Below are 18,622 nucleotides of genomic sequence, written 5' to 3' on the forward strand. Positions count from 1 at the left end.
ACACCTGTGAACACTACTGGACACCTGTGAACACTATTGGACACCCGTGAACACTACTGGACACCTGTGAAGGCTACTGGACACCTGTGGACACTACTGGACACCTGTAAACACTACTGGACACCTGTGAACACTACTGGACACCTGTGAACTCTACTGGACACCTGTGAACACTACTGGACACCTGTGAACACTACTGGACACCTGTGATGACTACTGGACACCTGTGATGACTACTGGACACCTGTGAACACTACTGGACACCTGTGAACTCTACTGGACATCTGTGATGACTACTGGACACCTGTGAACTCTACTGGACACTTGTGAACACTACTGGACACCTGTGAACACTACTGGACACCCGTGAACACTACTGCACACCTGTGAACACTACTGGACACCTGTGAGCTCTACTGCACATCTGTGAACACTACTGGACACCTGTGAACACTACTGGACACCTGTCATGACTACTGGACACCTGTGAACACTACTGGACACCTGTGGACACTACTGGACACCTGTGAAGGCTACTGGACACCTGTGGACACTACTGGACACCTGTGAACTCTACTGGACACCTGTGAACACTACTGGACACCTGTGGACACTACTGGACACCCGTGAACACTGCTGGACATCTGTGATGACTACTGGACACCTGTGAACACTACTGGACACCTGTGAACACTACTGGACACCCGTGAAAAAGAGATTCATAGCTCATCGGATTTCTCCGGGGTAAATAAACATTCTGATCGCTGAGCCGTGCGAGAACATTTTGGCCGATAACAACCTTCATACATCGAGGAGCGCAGCGCTTGGGCGAAGTTGCTGCCGGCTGCTCGCCACGTGGCTGCTGCTGCTGCTGTTGCCTCCCCGACCCTCTGTGGTTCAATCCACCACGGGCTTCCGAGTCTTCTTCTCTCTTTCTCTCTCGCTACGAGAGCGATCAGCGACTTCTGTGCGATGCTGCGTTACGAGTTGACATCATTCTATCGTCGTCGTCGATATTATTACAAACAGGAGAGCCAGGGAAATCCCCCTAGGGCTCCCCCATCAATTTGCATCCTGGATGTAAACTTCTATTTAAACTATATTTTTGTTATTTTATTCTAGCAGGTAAGGGCCCCACGTCGCTCTTGTTCAGAAGCGACCTGGCTGCCACAAAAAATAGCTCAAGGTAGTGGGCTTATTATCACGTGGACATTGATAACAACAGCAGCCACATACTCGTCCATTCTAAATGTGGAGGGAAAAATCAGAGGACCTGGAGAAAAATCCTCGCCACCACGGGAAGAGAGAGAGAGAGAAAAGACACGCAAACTCCAAATATACAGCGGGCACCGTCCGGCCTGTGGGCACCGTCTGGCCAGCGGGCCCCGTGTGGCCAGTGGGCCCCGTCTGGCCAGCGGGCCCCGTCTGGCCAGTCGGCCCCGTCTGGCCAGTCGGCCCCGTCTGGCCAGTGGGCCACGGTTGCAGCGTCGCCACCTGCACAGCTGACATCTCCACCAACGCGGGATTCACGCGTCCGGTGTGAGCCCTGTGTGGCGGGGATCGAACTTTGGGCCACGTGGAGAACCGCTTTTGCGATTTTACCGTAAAAAAAAAAACCGCTTTCCCCACAAAGCGTGTCAATCCCTTCGGACAATTCCTCCGCAAGCTTTAGAATCACACCGAGAGGTAAAACGGGGTAAAGGCGCAGCCCACTGCGAATTCTCTCTCGCGCCACTGCTCGGCCGGAAGGGCCCTCCGCTAGAGGTAGCTCTAGAGAGCCCCCCACCCCTACCCCCCGCCCCCACCGACTCACCCCCCCCCCCCGTCCTTCCTCGGCCCTCCAGGAGAGGGCGTTGTCAATCTGTACCCTGGGCTGACCTCACCGCGAGATTTCTCGCGCGAGCGATGGTGGGGGGTGGGGGGCTCGAGCCGCTGGGATTGCTGAGTTGCATCGCATTACGCATAGGCGCGGCCGCCTTTGAATGTCAGAATCAGGAACGTTATTTATTTATACGCTGCAGGAGGAATCTGATGAGCTATCAAGCTCTCCCCCCCCCCCGACCATATTGTCCAACAAGAGGGGGTACCGAGGTCAGAACGTTACAAGGGTGCCACTGTGGCTAGGAGATGTTAACTACCTCGCCTGGTATGCAGGAGGCCGTGGATTCGATCCCGACCCTGACGCCTGCTGCTGCATATTTGGAGTTTTTGCGTGTCTCTCTTTCTCATCATCATCACGGTGGCTAGGAGATGTTATCTACCTCGCCTGGTATACAGGAGGTCGTGGGTTCGATCCCGACCCTGACGCCTTCTGCTGTATATTTGGAGTTTGCCTGTCTCTCTTTCTCATCATCATCACGGTGGCTAGGAGATGTTAACTACCTCGCCTGGTATACAGGAGGTCGTGGGTTCGATCCCGACCCTGACGCATGCTGTATATTTGGAGTTTGCGTGTCTCTCTCATCATCAACACGGTGGATAGGAGATGTTAACTACCTCGCCTGGTATGCAGGAGGCCGTGGGTTCGATCCCGATCCTGACGCCTGCTGCTGCTGTATATCTGGAGTTTGCGTGTATTTCTCCCCATGGTCGCATGGATATTTCTCCCGGTCTTCCGGGTTATCCCTCTGCATTTAGAAACGCGCGTTTAGAGTATTTGGCTGCTAGAAATGTCCACGTGATTTGTGACCAGGTCTCTTCTGAAAAAAGCCAGCATAGTTCAGTGAGCCTGAACCTGGTAAAATGCAAATAGCATGTTATTTTTTACAACGACAAACTATATCAAAACCCGGCAGGAGTGCAAAGTATAGGACAAGTAAACACATCGCTCGATATCTCTATAGCTTTCCTATGGATTTAATAGCAGCAGATTAAATATGTAATTTTTTAAAAAAATTGTTATCCACTCAATTGTCTCGTTCAGACGCAGAGTGGACCTCGTCCGTTCCTCCTTTAAAGACAGCGGTGCAGTGTTTACGATGCGGTCGATGGTTTGGGAAACAAAGCACGTAAAATAATCTCCATATATATAAAAGGCAAAGTTGTGATTGTGTGTCTGTTCAAAATGTTTAGCGTATTTCCCGACATGCAACAAACTTGATATTTGCCATGTCGGTACTTTCCAGACTGTACACCATGCAACAAATATAAAAATACACTTTTTTTTAGGGGAGAGGAGCTCTATAATGCATATATTTGTTTCACGGCAAGTGAGCTGTGACGTCAAATCTGTCAAGTGACCCTCGCATGTGGAAGCGTAACGCATTGTAGTGTAGTGGTTAGCGCTACGCCGCGCTACGAACCCGGCGACCCGAGTTCGATTCCCGCTCACGGCCACCACCGGTGACGATTATTTTAACCGGTCCTGGGCCTCCCCTAGGTCGACTCAGCCTCAAACGAGTAATTGATGTGGTGTGTGAACATCGCCACTGGGGAAGACAAAGGCGGCCGGGCGTGGTGAACACAAGTCCTGGGCGAAGCCGGGTAGTACACAGCTAGTATACGAATAAAACTAAACACAGATTTGTTTTGGTATCATATCATGTAAAGCCCACAGGGCTGTTAGCTTCTTCAATTTTCAGAAGCGACCTGGCTCTCAGAAATTATAGCTCAACGAAGTGGTTCATCATCGCGTGGATATTTATAGCAGCAAAATCATCTAAATACTCTAAACTCACGATTCTAAATGGGGGGGGGGGGGGGGGAGGGAAACATCGGGGGACCTGGAACATTTGTATACGGCACGTTGAACTTCTTTCGCACCGTACGTAGCCAGCCGTGCTAATCGGAATGTACTAATTAGCTTAGAACGTCAGCGTTAGTCGTGTGGTGGAGGCCGCTAATTGCCCAGCCGTGATCAAATTACCTCGTCGCTAAACTTGTACCCAAAGTAACAGTGAACTCATTCGCAATGTACCAGCGAACGTGTATGCAAAGTGACTGAACTTATACGCAAAGTGACAGCGAACCGGTTTTTTTTTAAATAAAAGGTAGCATGGAAATGTCACAAAGTTCAATGTTAAACACAGTACTGTCACGGCGAGTAAAAGAACACGTGATGTTTTAAGACTCCCACACTTCACGCTCATCGCAATGGCATCTCCGATTAGCACGGTCAGCGACGTGCGGTGCGAAAGAAGTTCAACGCACGCACTGTACCACACACGTGGGCTATAAGGTGCTGATACGGAACGCGTTGCCGGCACCGCCGCCGCCGCCGCTGCTGCTGCTGTGTCCTTAAAGGGGCACTCGGTAGAGCTGCGGTGACCACACGGGACCCGGGATAGGGCGGACGAGACAGGGGATCGAATGTTACCGTGAGGTTTGTGCGTAAGGCGAGAAAACAGATATTTCTGTTTTCAAATTAAAAAAAAAATAGGTCAGGGCCCACGACTGTGCGATACTGCTCTTTGTTTTCAGAAACGACCTGGCCACCGCAACTGACAGCTCAACGAAGTGGCGGCTTTTGATCATCATCATCATCATCACGTAGAAATTGATCGCGGCAAGCAAATACTCTGAACGCGTGACGTCGATTATAAATGTGGAGGGAAAAAAAAACCCGGAGGACCCGGAAAAAAATCCACGCGACCACGGGGAGAGAGAGAGAGACAGAGAGAGACACCGCAGACTCCAAATATACAGCAGCAGGCGTCAGGGTCGGGATTAAAAACCATACGCGAACCCACCACCTCCTGTAAATCAGGCAAAGCAGATATCTCACTTCGCCGTGGCCGGGAATGCAACTCGGGGTGGTGGTGCTGGTGGTAGGGGGGTCACAATCAGAAACGTAAATATTTCTATAGACTGAAGGAATCCGATGAGCTACAAAGCTCCGTGTTATTTTTTCTTTCTCTCACACAGATGTGGGTTGTGACCGCCGCCTCTCCCCAGCGGCGCCGGTTATCATTCAGCGAAACCTCCCTCCCCACCACCACCATCCACCCACCCACCATCTCCCCGCAACAATCGGCACGTGCGTGGCCCCGCAACGCGATCCCCCCTCACCACCACCACCACCACCACAACGACGACTCCATTTCTCGATACTCACGAGTGCGTGAAGGAGGAGGAGGTGGAGGACGCGTCCACCGCCGAATCCGCGAGTATTCTGAGCTGCGCTGGGCTGGCCATCGCTGCGCTCACCATACCATAGCAAGGGGCAGGCCGGGCGCTCACTCACTCACTCGCTCCCTCGCTCGCTCGCTCCCAACACAGCGACACCGATGGACCTGACCAAACTAATCTCTCTATCTCTCTCTATCGCTTCTCGATCACCGCGCGGAATCGCCACCGCGTGCATCAGCAGCAGTAGTCCCGTCGGTTGAACGCGCAGCGCGCAGCGCAAGCTCTCGTGTCCGTCTGTCGTTACCCCCCCCCCCCCCCGAGCGGGCGAGCCAGCCCAGCGCTCCTGCGTGGATTTCCGCCCATTCGTAAGCTCCCCTTATTTTGGTTGACAAGGGGTGAGTGTGTGTTGCGGGTGGGAGGGGGGGACATCTTAATATTATTTTTTCCCGTAAAAAAAACCCCTCCCATCACCAATCCCCAGCCCCACTTCCCCCGTACTTACTGGGCGTCCAAATAGCCGTCCGACTTCCTTCCTAAGCCCAGGCGGAGGCGGGCCGAGCCCGCGGGAGGCAGAGCCATCACGAGGCTGCCCAGGAGCGACGTCTCGCCGTTCCGAGCGCCGCGCGAGCCGGCGTCCTCCGTCAGGACGGTGGCAGCCGTGCGCATGGTCGCGGTGGGGGTCGGGGGGGGGGGTGCGCCCACTCCACCCCCACTCCACCCCCACTCCACCCCAACTCCACCCCACCCACTCACTCACTTAACTACTCCACCACCTTCCTCCCCCCGCCGCCGCCGCACAGATGATCGGAGACCTGAGCGAGAGCTCTCGGACCTGTCGGCCTCACGTGCGATGGAGAGCCATTGACGATCGTCCACTCGGGGTGGCGGGGGTGGTCAGGAGCATATCCCGGTGCGGCTGATCCGTGGGATGGCACGCGCGTGGTCGCGTATCCCAAATAAAGTGGAATAAGAACTGATCGAAACTACATCGACAACAACAACAACAAAATGAGGAGCCCTTCGGCCGACGTTTCGCTGCTCTCAATCGCTTTCGTGGTAGATTAAAAACAAAAATTCCCACGTGCAGCGGCGTTGGCTCGGAGTGGAAATTTTCGCCCGTCCCGTTGGGTGGTGGCGGCGTCGGCGGCGCGAGCGACCGCCGATTCCTCGGCACGCGGAGAGGCGAGCGGAGGCCCCCGAAGTTCGCGGCCAAAATAATGACAGCTGCAAAAAAAAGGGGGCTCGCCGCAGCAGCACCCCCCCCCCCTTCCACCCACCCCTACCCCCACAGCTTGTTGTGCCCGCCCCACGCTCAACAGCCCAGTGCCCTGCGCTTCGCCTCGGCTCAGCGTGACCTCTGGAAATTGATAGCAGTCAGCGGCGCGGTTGTGAAGGGTGGTGGCGGTGGTAGTGGCGGTGGTGGTGGCGGTGGTGGTGGTGGCGGTGGTGGCGGTGGTGGCTGTGGTGGTGGTGGCTGTTTTCTGCATTGCGGAGTTCGCGTTTTGTCAACCGGAATGTAATGACGACGATGACGACGACATCAGCGAGAGCAAAAACAAACGTCGCTCGGAACGAGATCCGCTGAGCAGCGCCAGGCAGGGTTTATGGTTGTCCGTTTTTAATCGCGATGGGACGGTGCGAAAAGAGGGGAAGGGGAGAGAAAGAGAGGAGGGAGAGATCTGGCGAGAGCGGTGGGGAGGGGAGGGAGGGGGGAGACGGAGAGGGAGGGTCGGGCGAGGGAGCAGGGGGTGGTGGATCGTGCAGTGTGGAGATCCAGAGATTCCAATGAGGGATCAGTTCACCCCCCACACCATACCAACCCCCCCCCCAACACTGTCAATCCGACTCACTGCACTCCCTCACCACCACCACCGTCACCCACCCACCCCCCTACAAAGATCCCCCGTATAGCCTGCAACAGACTGTTAGGGCAAGTGCTGTTAGCGAGTAGCAGCACCTATGAAGGCCGGCTACGGAACACGAGGGGGAGGTGGGTGGCCAGCAACACGCCCGAACGCCTTTGTCTCCCCAGTGGCGATGTTCGCACACCGCACCGGGTACTCATTTGAGGCTGAGTCGACCTAGGGGAGGCCCAGGACCGGTTTTAGATAATCGTCACTGGGTGTTGGGGGCCGTGAACTGGAATCGAACTCGGTTCTCTGCCGGGTTCGAAGCGCAGCGTAGCGCTAACTGATACCCCACCGCTCCCTCCACCCCCCCCCCTCCGCGCAGTGCCGGATGAAGCTGGTGCGGGTCCTGTAGCATGATGTTATAAAGGGACCCTAAATAAAAAAAAACACGTACATATTAAAACACGTAATTATTTTACTTGCATAGTAAAGTAATTGTATTTTTTTTCATTTGCTGTACGGCCAGATAATACGACAAATCGCTAACCTTAAACACCCGGTCGTTCGTCAAAGTTGAAGGCGGTATAGTACTATAGTAATAGAGCAAGTGCAGAATCACTGAACCGGAATTGATAGCTTGAAAGCATTTAGCGCGGGGCCCTTGAAAGTGCGGGGCCCGTAGCTACATATGTAGCTACTTTTGCAACGAGGATAATCCGGCACTGCCACCAGCGCACCACCACCACCTACCCCCACCACCACCGCACCACCACCTACAGTCCATCCCTCCCACAAAGTGCCTGGAATACCAAAGTCGTGACCCGTCTGCATGCGGGGCACAAACGCACGCTGGAAACGCGCGCGTCACTCATTAGCCCCGTCACTCCGGCCGGCTGACGTCGAGAGGTTCGAGTGAGTGGATCGTGGAAGCGAGGTTGGGCGTGCGCACGTGTAATGTATGCACGTATGTTGGACTTCTTTCGTACCGTACGTAAGCCGAAGTGCTGATCCGAGGCGCGGGGGTGGGGGGAGGAAGACAACAAACTAAACAACAACAATCTTGATTTGAAGCTTTCGTGACTGCAGGAATCCACACTCTTTGATTCTTTCGGTAAGAAAATAATCCAGCAGTGGTACCGCTGGATTATATTTTTCCCGCCTGAGGACGACCGCTTGTGTTGCGATCGAAACGTCGTGATTTATTTTATTTTATACCTACGTGACTTTTCCGAAAGAACCAAAGAGTATAAACAACAACAACAAAAACAGTTCCAAGGAAATGCGTTTTCCATCTAGGTGATTTAAAAGAGCATAGCTCCCAGCGGTTTACTAATATCGCAAGGCAGAACGTTCCAGACGGCCGCAGAAATCGCATCCGACAGTGCGCCGCTTGCGGTGCGGTGATCGTACTTTGTGTACGACGGCTTGGCCAAAAGCCACCGCTGCTTGCTAGCCGCTGCCGCTGCGAGGATGACCGACGTGAAAGCTTCAACCCCCAAATTAACAATGCCGCTCGCGGACATTGTGGGAGGCGTTGGCTGTCCGGGGCCGCGCTGAGTCACGGAGTGAAGGGAAGCGGACGTGGAGGTGGGTGGTGGGGGGGGAAGAGCGCTTCGCAACGAGAACGCAGCGAGAGACGCAAATAGCAAGCGGCACGTCGCGAACAATTTGTGGCGTTGCACACAAAGACAAAGATTCCCCCCGTGTAGGCTCAACAGACTGTTGGGGCAAGTGCTGTTAGCGAGGAGCACCTGTGAAGGCCGGAACGGTACAACGAGGGGGTGGGTGGCCAGCACCACGCCCGACCGCCTTTGTCTCCCCAGTGGCGATGTTTACAACACCGCACCAGGTACTCATTTGAGGCTGAGTCGTCCTAGGGGAGGCCCAGGACCGATTCAGATAATCGTTACTGGTGGTGTTGGCCGTGAGCGGGAATCGAACCCGAGCAGCCGGGTTCGTAGCACAGCGTAGCCCTAACCGCTACACCACCGCTCCCCACCACACACACGCGCGCACAGTGGGGGGCAGTGGTATAGGCGGGCAGAAGAGGGGGGGGGGGGGGTGTGGCCTGGCAGGGCATTTTCCTCCGTAAAATTACAACCGCATTTGTAATCCCCTTCTCAGACGTCAAAGCGGTCGCAGCATTTGGGTCGTTAGTCAATCGCCCGTCAATTCATGGCCAAATAGCGCGGATTGTATTTTGCTCACCACGGCTCTGACTTGAGTGGCTTACGGGGGGTCACACTGTTCAGAGCAATGAGTCGGGACCGCTGCGATGCTGGAGTTTGAAGCTGGGTTTCGGCCGCCCGTGGTTCATGAACAATAACAATCATGCCCTTTGTCTACCCAGGATAGCTTTACTGAGGCTCATAAAAAAATACATATTTTTGGCAGTAGGGAACGTCATTGGGACGTTTTTCCAACTGGATTAATGAAAGTTTGACTCCATTAAGGCAGCAAACCAGTGTGCCCAGAGGATCTAACACCGAAGGCTCTGCGCGGTAGTGAGATGTTAACTGCCTCGCCTGGTATACAAGGAGGTCGTGGGTTCGATACCGAACCTGACGTCTGTATATTTGGAGTTTGCATGCTCTCCCCGTGGTTGCGTGGAATTTTTCTCTGGGCCCTCTGGGTTTCCCCCCGCCACATTTAGAAACAACGTGCGTTTAGAGTTGTTTTGACTGCTGTAAATGTCCACACGATGATAAGCCACTTCGTGGAGCAATCATTTGTGATGGCCGGGCCGCTTCTGAATTTGAGCTACGCAACTCAATGGCGGGCCTTACTTGGTTGGCATAAAAAAATAGTTACAAAAATAAAATCAACTTGCCGTAATTGCCATCTTACTCACCGCCTTGCAGGGTTATCAAGTGTGGCGACTTACAGTAAATATTAACTTCGCAAGAGGGCAGTCGTTTTACACGATACGAAATAAAAACGTGAGCTCGATTGACGTGCGGCTGTACACTCTCTGCAGATTATGCGACATGTGTGGCCCTGAGTGTGGGTGGAGGCCTTATCAAGTAGTAACCTCAGGAGTAGTCCTGTGGCATCTTCATCATCATCATCTTCTTACAGGGCTGCTCGTTGCCACAGGGCGGTGCGCTGCTTACTCACCAGGATTTCCAATCGGAGTATTTTCATCTAACGATTTATGAAATGAAAGAGGGTGTTTTTTGTTGTTGTTTTGGCTCGACGTGCCCCACCAGGACTGATGCTGACAGCTGGAGAATGTTATTGGGATGCAGAATATGAAGGGATTTTTGGTGTTTGTTTTTGTTTAAAATATCAACTCAGAGCAAGCTGAACCCGGCGCCGTGTGTCACCGCTGATCAAGGTCAAGAAGCCATCATTGGGCGAAGCTATTGTTGGCAACGCATGGACCTAGATGATGTTGAACGCGGATTTCAGACGGAGCGTAGTGTCTAGTCGCTCTTCAACCCAGCGCTGAGCTGTAACGACGATACGATTCAGATAGTTTTTTTTGGGGACAGATCGCCTCGTGAGTACAATCTGTGTTGTACACCCTCCACCACCAGACACGGCCAGTTACTTTTTGAAAATTTCCTTTTGTTTTACCAGGTTTCAGAAGCGGCCTGACCACAAACGATGGCTTAACGAATTGTCTTATCATCACGTAGGAAATGTATAGCAGCAGCAGCAGCCAAATAGTCTAAATGCACGTTGATTCTAAATGTGGAGGGGAAAACCGGAGCACCCAGAGAAAAAATCTATGCGGCCACGGAGGGAGAGAGAGACACACGCAAAGTCAAAATATACAGCAGGCGTCAAGGTTGGGATTGAACCCACGACCTCCTGTATACCCGGAGAGGTAGTTAACGTCTCGCCACCGTGGCACCCTAATCAGGTTAATCAAGTTGTTACGTGCCGAGCAAATGTGGCCAATTTATTACAGCTTCAGCAGCACCATCGGTTTCCAGAATTGTGAAAACATCCTTCGGTCTTGAGCCTTAAATAGGTGGCGTGATGGCGTGGTAGTTACTCGCTTGCACGCGTGACATTTTAATTTGTTTGGCCGTGTCGGGTGGTGGAGGGCTCTCAAGGAGATGAACATTTGGTGAGATCATCACGCGGCCTAACCCAAAAAGATCACTTACGAATCAAACGTGGTCGAGAATTTGAGCAAAAGGGAATGTCATGCAATTTGTCATCTGCTGTGGAGTTATGCTGGGATAATGGGTTGTGATGTGTGGGATTGGATAATTATGCCTTTTAAGAATTTGGCCGCACATATTTTTTCTCTTGTATGTAAGGGAAAAAAATCCACGAGTTATTAATTTGTCATTATCTCAATTAATCCGCAAATCAGATAAATCGCATGCTGATATTCGAGTCCGCTGTACATTAACATTCTTTTTGGTGTAACGTTTTATTCTATTCGCAATTATGACAACGGGTTTTTATTTATCACTGATTCAACTAAACATTTTATTTTATTTTTCTAAATAGACAGCACTCGCTCCAATAAACAAAATATAAACGTGAATTGGAAACGAACGGGAAACCGCGTGTTTCTCACACGGCTCGCGCGAGATGTCAATCGTGGGTGAGTGCTGCCACCTTCTGGCCTAACCAACTTGCTGGCAAAGTTGTCACGAAACTAAACTATATTTTGTATATATTTTGTATTTCTTCCAGGTAAGGCTCCGCCGAGTCACGTAGCTCTTTTCCAGAAGCCACCTGGCTATCACACACTATAGCTCAACGAAGTGGTTTATCACGTGGACATTTATAGCAGTCAGCTAACTACTGTTTAAACTCAGGATTACAACCCTTGAGTTGTTTACGTTGGGTTAAATGTAGCACCTCTAATGTACAACATATACAAATATTCAAAAAATCCATTGCTATGCCCACAATTCAAGACGTATCGTGATTTTAATGTATGAATCGGTGCAATGTTATTTTCCGACGGTACAAGTTAAACAATCGATAGTTGAACATTTATTTTATTTCGGGGGAATGTTTGTATAATGAAAAACAAATATAATATACACATCTCTTCTACTGAACAATTCCTTTGATTTAATGGAGGCCCAAATCTTTGTTAGGAAACATTTTTTTGTAAAAATCCATTGGAATAATGATGGCAGTCGGGTAGCAGAGCTCTCTGGTGCTCGAGGAATATCTGTAACAGGCATTAAGCTGATATACAGGTGATATGTTGTTAACATTTAAATGTACCACGATCTAAGTCTTGATGAAATATAATACTTCACTTTAAGATGTTTTCTTGTTCGTGTTTTTGTTTTTTTTTATTTGTTGTGGTTGCACCCGACTCAAGAGCCGAATGGCTCACAGGGCTATACCAAAATAAATAAGTAACTGAAACTGAAAAAATATATAAAATAAATAAACGCGTGATGTTGATTCTAAATGTGGAGGGGAAAAATCGCAGGGACCCGGAGACAAATTGACGCGACCGCGCAAACTACAAATTTACAGGTGTCAGAGTCAGGATTAAACCCACGACCTCCTGTATACCAGGCGAGATTGTTAACATCTATTGAGTAACATTATAGAGAGGGACTTCCAAATCGAGAGCTGGTCGCAAGTTCGATCTCAGAGCAGCGCGGGAGTTGAAACCAGGGACTGCGGTCAGGCGAGGCAGGGGAAGCAGAGCCTCACCTGTCATACTCCAATAAAAATAGCTGTTACGAAAAGTAATAAAAAATAATAATAATCAAATGAAATAAATATTAAGATTTTTCCACTAATCTGTGTCATAAATGTCATTTCTGTACGATTCCAATCATTTTTAGAGTCAAAATCGCGAAATTTGCGGAGCTCCGCTGCAAATACAAGAAGAGATGAGAGGTGAGGCAGCGATGAGCTCAGCCTCCCCTCTGATTGCGCAACCCCTCAGTAACTGGATGGAGCGCGGGCAATAAGCGCGTGCCTGTTACTATCTCAGTATGTCAGCAATGTAATGTTTGTAGACCCCTTCATTTCATGTCCTCGCCTTCCATGCTTCAGGTAACTTATTTCACGTATGTGTATACACATATTTAGAGCTCGCTGGTCTCGTCGTGAAACTGCAATGAAAAACACCGGGGGAGGCAGCTATCACATCTGCCTCACTGAGGGGGACGTGTCTAACACGCCCCCCTCAGCGAGACCACGCCCCTCCGTGAGGCCACGCCCCCTCCGTGAGGCCACGCCCTCCTCAGTGTGTGCATCTGGCTGTGACACTAGCCAGTGCCTCCCCAGCCATTGACCTCACCGCACGTCAATGGTTGAAACGTAGGACACGTTTCTGAAATCCTCCACCCCCCTACCGTCCACCCTCTGTCTACCCAGCAGTATAAATAATGGGAACACGACGGCTGGTCCTTCCATTTGCAGGTTTGCGTGTATTAATAGCGCGGGTAAAAAGTGTGTGGAATTCCCAACTCTGCATCGACGCGACTGGACAGAGTGAAAAGTGTAGGCCAGATATCCTATACGGTGGTAAGATTTTTTTTTTATAGAGCTCCCTTTTATTTATAAATGTGTCGTAACCCTCCACCACCCGACACGGCCAATCAGCAAAGAAAAGTGTCACGTTGACAAAAGACAAATAATTCACTACTTCAGCCCACCGGTGTGTTGAAGAGTTAATCCACATTTACAGTTTGAGTACGACGTTTCGCTGGTAAATACTTCCAGCATCATCGGGCAATTCGCCAGAATGGTAAAGCCCTCGCTTGCTCCCGGTTTTATATAGAGCAGAAGAGTGACGTCATCACTTAACTCATCAGGTGCAGTGATTAGAGGCGGAGGGGGGGGGTAATGTAATTATATAATCGATTAGTAATCAGTCATTGGTTATGATTAGTAATGAGTTGTAGATTAGTAATTCTTTAAATCAAAATGTAATGTGTATTATTTAATAATACGCTTCCAGGCCGCACTGAGCCGGTAGCTGTCAGAGCGATTAAAGTTATTCTTGTTCCTCTCAATTTCAATGGATTCTCTGATTAGTCTTTGCCAGTAATAATTAGTTTAGTCAGCGAGCTCTAAATATGTGTATACACATACGTGAAATAAGTTACCTGAAGCATGGAAGGCGAGGACATGAAATGAAGGGGTCTACAAACATTACATTGCTGACATACTGAGATAGTAACAGGCACGCGCTTATTGCCCGCGCTCCATCCAGTTACTGAGGGGTTGCGCAATCAGAGGGGAGGCTGAGCTCATCGCTGCCTCACCTCTCATCTCTTAATTAGTTTATTACTGGCAAAGACTAATCAGAGAATCCATTGAAATTGAGAGGAACAAGAATAACTTTAATCGCTCTGACAGCTACCGGCTCAGTGCGGCCTGGAAGCGTATTATTAAATAATACACATTACATTTTGATTTAAAGAATTACTAATCTACAACTCATTACTAATCATAACCAATGACTGATTACTAATCGATTATATAATTACATTACCCCCCCCCTCCGCCTCTAATCACTGCACCTGATGAGTTAAGTGATGACGTCACTCTTCTGCTCTATATAAAACCGGGAGCAAGCGAGGGCTTTACCATTCTGGCGAATTGCCCGATGATGCTGGAAGTATTTACCAGCGAAACGTCGTACTCAAACTGTAAATGTGGATTAACTCTTCAACACACCGGTGGGCTGAAGTAGTGAATTATTTGTCTTTTGTCAACGTGACACTTTTCTTTGCTGATTGGCCGTGTCGGGTGGTGGAGGGTTACGACACATTTATAAATAAACGCGATCTAACCCAAAAACCTTTATTATGAATAATATTGGTCGCGAAAGCCTACGTGTTAAACTGAGAGCTCCCTTTATTCGGAGGCCCGTTCCGCCAGCAGTGGCCTGGGCAAGCCATTGCAGGGCTGCGCCTTTACCCATTTACTGACGTAATCATTTACCCACCCTCTCGGCCAATTGAAATGTTGGCTTTGAGACAAATTGGCACGCGTGCACCCATACGTGGCAAAATTAAAACACAAATACTTTGTAAAGTATTTTTGTTGTTGTTGTTTAAATGCACCGTGAATCCATCAAGCTTCTGCGTGAGCAATTTGCACAGCCACAGACAACAATAATAAAAACCCGCTTTGTCCATTATTCATATCGCCTGGCACTTGTGATGTCTGAAATGTTCCTGGAATGCACTCCCCATACACCGACCCGCACTGACCAGCGTGCTACAGAGACACCGACAGAGAACCATAGAGATACATAGAGACCCATAGAGAACCATAGAGAAACACAGATACGTATGGAGACTCGCAGATTATACATATATACGCGTAGGGATAGGTAGATATATATTTAAGACAAGGCGCAGCAGTGCAATTGTGGCCATATGACCCAAAATATGGACCGTATAGTAAACCCATACAGACGCATAAGAGACTCATCCAGATACAGAGACGCACAGATATACATAGGGACCCAATAAAATACATAGCCACTCGTAAGAAACACACAGACCCATGTAGATACATCAATAACTTCTTTCGTACCGTACGTAGCCAACCGTGCTACACTACAGGCACACACAAAGACAAAGATCCCCCGTATAGCCTTAACGGACTGTAGGGGCAAGTGCTGTTAGCGAGCACCTATGAAGGCCGGATCGGTACACGAGGGGGTGGGTGGCCAGCACCACGCCCGACCGCCTTTGTCTCCCCAGTGGCGATGTTTACACACCGCACCAGGTACTCATTTGAGGCTGAGTCGACCTAGGGGAGGCCCAGGACCGGTTCAGATAATCGTCACTGGTGTTGGCCGTGAGCGGGAATCGAACCCGGGTCGCCAGGTTCATAGCGCAGCGTAGCGCTAACCGCTACACTATCGCTAGCCAGACACACAGACAGACACACTGACACACACACACTGACACACACACGTACTGACACACAGACTCACACACACGGACACACTGACACACAGACACACTGACACACAGACACACTGACACACAGACACACTGACACACAGACACACTGACAGACAGACACACTGACACACAGACAGACACACCGACACACTGACACACTGAAACACAGACACACAGACACACGCTGACACACAGACACACTGACACACTGACACACTGACAGACAGACACACTGATAGACAGACACACTGACACACAGACACACACACTGACACACAGACACACTGACACACAGACTCACACACACAGACACACTGACACACTGACACACAGACACACTTACAGACAGACACACTGACACACAGACACACTTACAGACAGACACACTGACAGACAGACACACTGACACACAGACACACTTACAGACAGACACACTGACACACAGACACACAGACACACTGACAGACACACTGACAGACAGACACACTGACACACAGACACACTGACAGACAGACACACTGACAGACAGACACACTGACACACAGACTCACAATCACACTGACACACAGACACACACTGACACACACAGACACACACTGACACACACTGACACACAGACACACACTGACACACACAGACACACACTGACACACACAGACACACACTGACACACACACACACACTGACACACTGACAGACAGACACACTGACACACAGACACACACTGACACACACTGACACACACACACTAACACACGCGGGTGAGTTCCCCACAGACGCCACCAAACTCCCACCACCAAAGCTATTCACTGCGGAACGTTATTCACGGATGACGGTTGGTGGTCGTTGGTGCTATTGGTTGTTGTTTGTGGTGGGTGGTTGTTGTTAGTGGTGGTTGTTGGTGATTGTTGTTGTTGGTTGTTGGTGCTGGTGGTTGTTGTTGATGGTTGTTGTTGGTGGTTGTTGTTAGTGGTGGTTGTTGGTGATTGTTGTTGGTGGTCGTTGGTGCTGGTGGTTGTTGTTTGTGGTTGTTGTTAGTGATTGTTGTTGGTGTTTATTAGTAGTGGTTGTTATTCGTGGTTGATGGTTGTTGTTGGTGGTTGTTGGTGATAGTTTGTGGTGGTTGTTGTAGTAAGTGGTGGTGGTGGTTATTGCTAGTGGTGGCTGTTGGTAGTGGTTGTTGGTAGTTGCTGGCGGTGGTTGTTAATTATCGGTGACTGTTGATGATTGGTGGAAGTTTGGAGGAGGTGGTGGTGGGTGGGTGGGAGGGAGGGGGAGGGAGGTGGTTGCCCGTTGCCATGGCGACTGCACCAAGGAGCGCGACTCGCCCGTGAACACAACCCCAGTCGCGTGCAACAACCCCCACCAGGCACAACCCCCTCAGGCCGACCGCCTCTGCTGCCGTTACCTAGGCCACGGCTGATACAACAACGCTCACTCCAACAACCACCACCAACCACGGCTCCTGGGGAAGAAGTTCTTCAGGTGGGGAGAACAGCAGCAGTAGAAGGGGGCCATCTAAACTGTTACTGTGCTTGCTTGCTTGCTGCTGGCTGCCTTCATAGGTGCTGCTACTCGCTCACAGCACTTGCCCCCGACAGTCTGTTAAGGCTGTCTGGCGGATCTTTGTCTTTGTCTGTGTGTGTGTGCTGCTACTCGCTCACAGCACTTGCCCCCGACAGTCTGTAAAGGCTGTCTGTGGGGATCTTTGTCTTTGTCTGTGTGTGTGCTGCTACTCGCTCACAGCACTTGCCCCCAACAGTCTGTTAAGGCCGTAGGGGGATCTTTGTCTTTGTGTGGTGCTCGCTCACAGCACTTGCCACCGACAGCCTAAGACTGTAGGGGGATCTTTATCTTTGTCTGTGTGCTACTCGCTCACAGCACTTGCCCCCGACAGTCTGTTAAGGCTGTCTGGGGATCTTTGTCTGTGTGTCTGTGTGTGTGTGCTACTCGCTCACAGCACTTGCCCCCAACAGTCTGTTAAGGCTGTCTGGGGGATCTTTGTCTTTGTCTGTGTGTGCTACTCGTTCACAGCACTTGCCCCCAACAGTCTGTTAAGGCTGTAGGGGGATCTTTGTCTTTGTCTGTGTGTGTGTGCTACTCGCTCACAGCACTTGCTCCCAACAGTCTGTTAAGGCTGTCGGGGAATCTTTGTCTGTGTTTGTGTGCTGCTACTCGCTCACAGCACTTGCCCCCGACAGTCTGTTAAGGCTGTCGGAGGATCTTTGTCTTTGTGTGGTGCTCGCTCACAGCACTTGCCACCGACAGCCTAAGACTGTAGGGGGATCTTTATCTTTGTCTGTGTGCTACTCGCTCACAGCACTTGCCCCCGACAGTCTGTTAAGGCTGTCTGGGGATCTTTGTCTGTGTGTCTGTGTGTGTGCTACTCGCTCACAGCACTTGCCCCCAACAGTCTGTTAAGGCTGTCTGGGGGATCTTTGTCTTTGTCTGTGTGTGCTACTCGTTCACAGCACTTGCCCCCAACAGTCTGTTAAGGCTGTAGGGGGATCTTTGTGTGTGTGTGTATGTGCTACTCGTTCACAGCACTTGCCGCCGACAGTCTGTTAAGGCTGTAGGGGGATCTTTGTCTGTGTGTGTGTGCTACTCGCTCACAGCACTTGCCACCGACAGTCTGTTAAGACTGTAGGGGGATCTTTATCTTTGTCCGTGTGTGTGTGCTACTCGTTCACAGCACTTGCCCCCAACAGTCTGTTAAGGCTGTCTGGGGGGGGGGGATAAGGTGTTCGTCTTTGGTGGTGACTGCACGGGGTTTGTAAAGTTGCTTGTGCCGTGTTTACCTGTAATTAGCCCTAGCTAAGACTCTACATTAGT

The 18,622-nt window shown here is 50.6% G+C and overlaps 2 protein-coding genes across 3 annotated transcripts in view; one reads left to right on the top strand and one right to left on the bottom strand.

The window, feature by feature from the left end:
* Positions 1-5,748, bottom strand: part of RADIL (Rap associating with DIL domain) — an 82,801-nt gene extending 77,053 nt beyond the window's left edge. Inside the window, exon 1 of the mRNA XM_076052788.1 lies at positions 5,570-5,748. Coding sequence (XP_075908903.1) covers positions 5,570-5,733 — 164 coding nt within the window. The 5' untranslated portion in view covers positions 5,734-5,748. The remainder of the gene's footprint in view (positions 1-5,569) is intronic.
* An 11,358-nt stretch (positions 5,749-17,106) lies between these two features.
* DNAH9 (dynein axonemal heavy chain 9) overlaps positions 17,107-18,622 on the top strand; it is a 98,127-nt gene continuing 96,611 nt past the window's right edge. Inside the window, exon 1 of one of the 2 annotated variants that reach the window (XM_032976014.2) lies at positions 17,107-17,275. The gene's annotated coding sequence lies outside the window, so the exon portion shown is untranslated. The other variant, XM_076052857.1, reaches the window with a different exon arrangement.

Source organism: Petromyzon marinus, chromosome 58 (assembly GCF_048934315.1).
Source record: "Petromyzon marinus isolate PM22_M1 ecotype Great Lakes invasive population chromosome 58, UKy_Petmar_22M1.pri1.0, whole genome shotgun sequence".
NCBI classification, from domain to species: domain Eukaryota; kingdom Metazoa; phylum Chordata; class Hyperoartia; order Petromyzontiformes; family Petromyzontidae; genus Petromyzon; species Petromyzon marinus.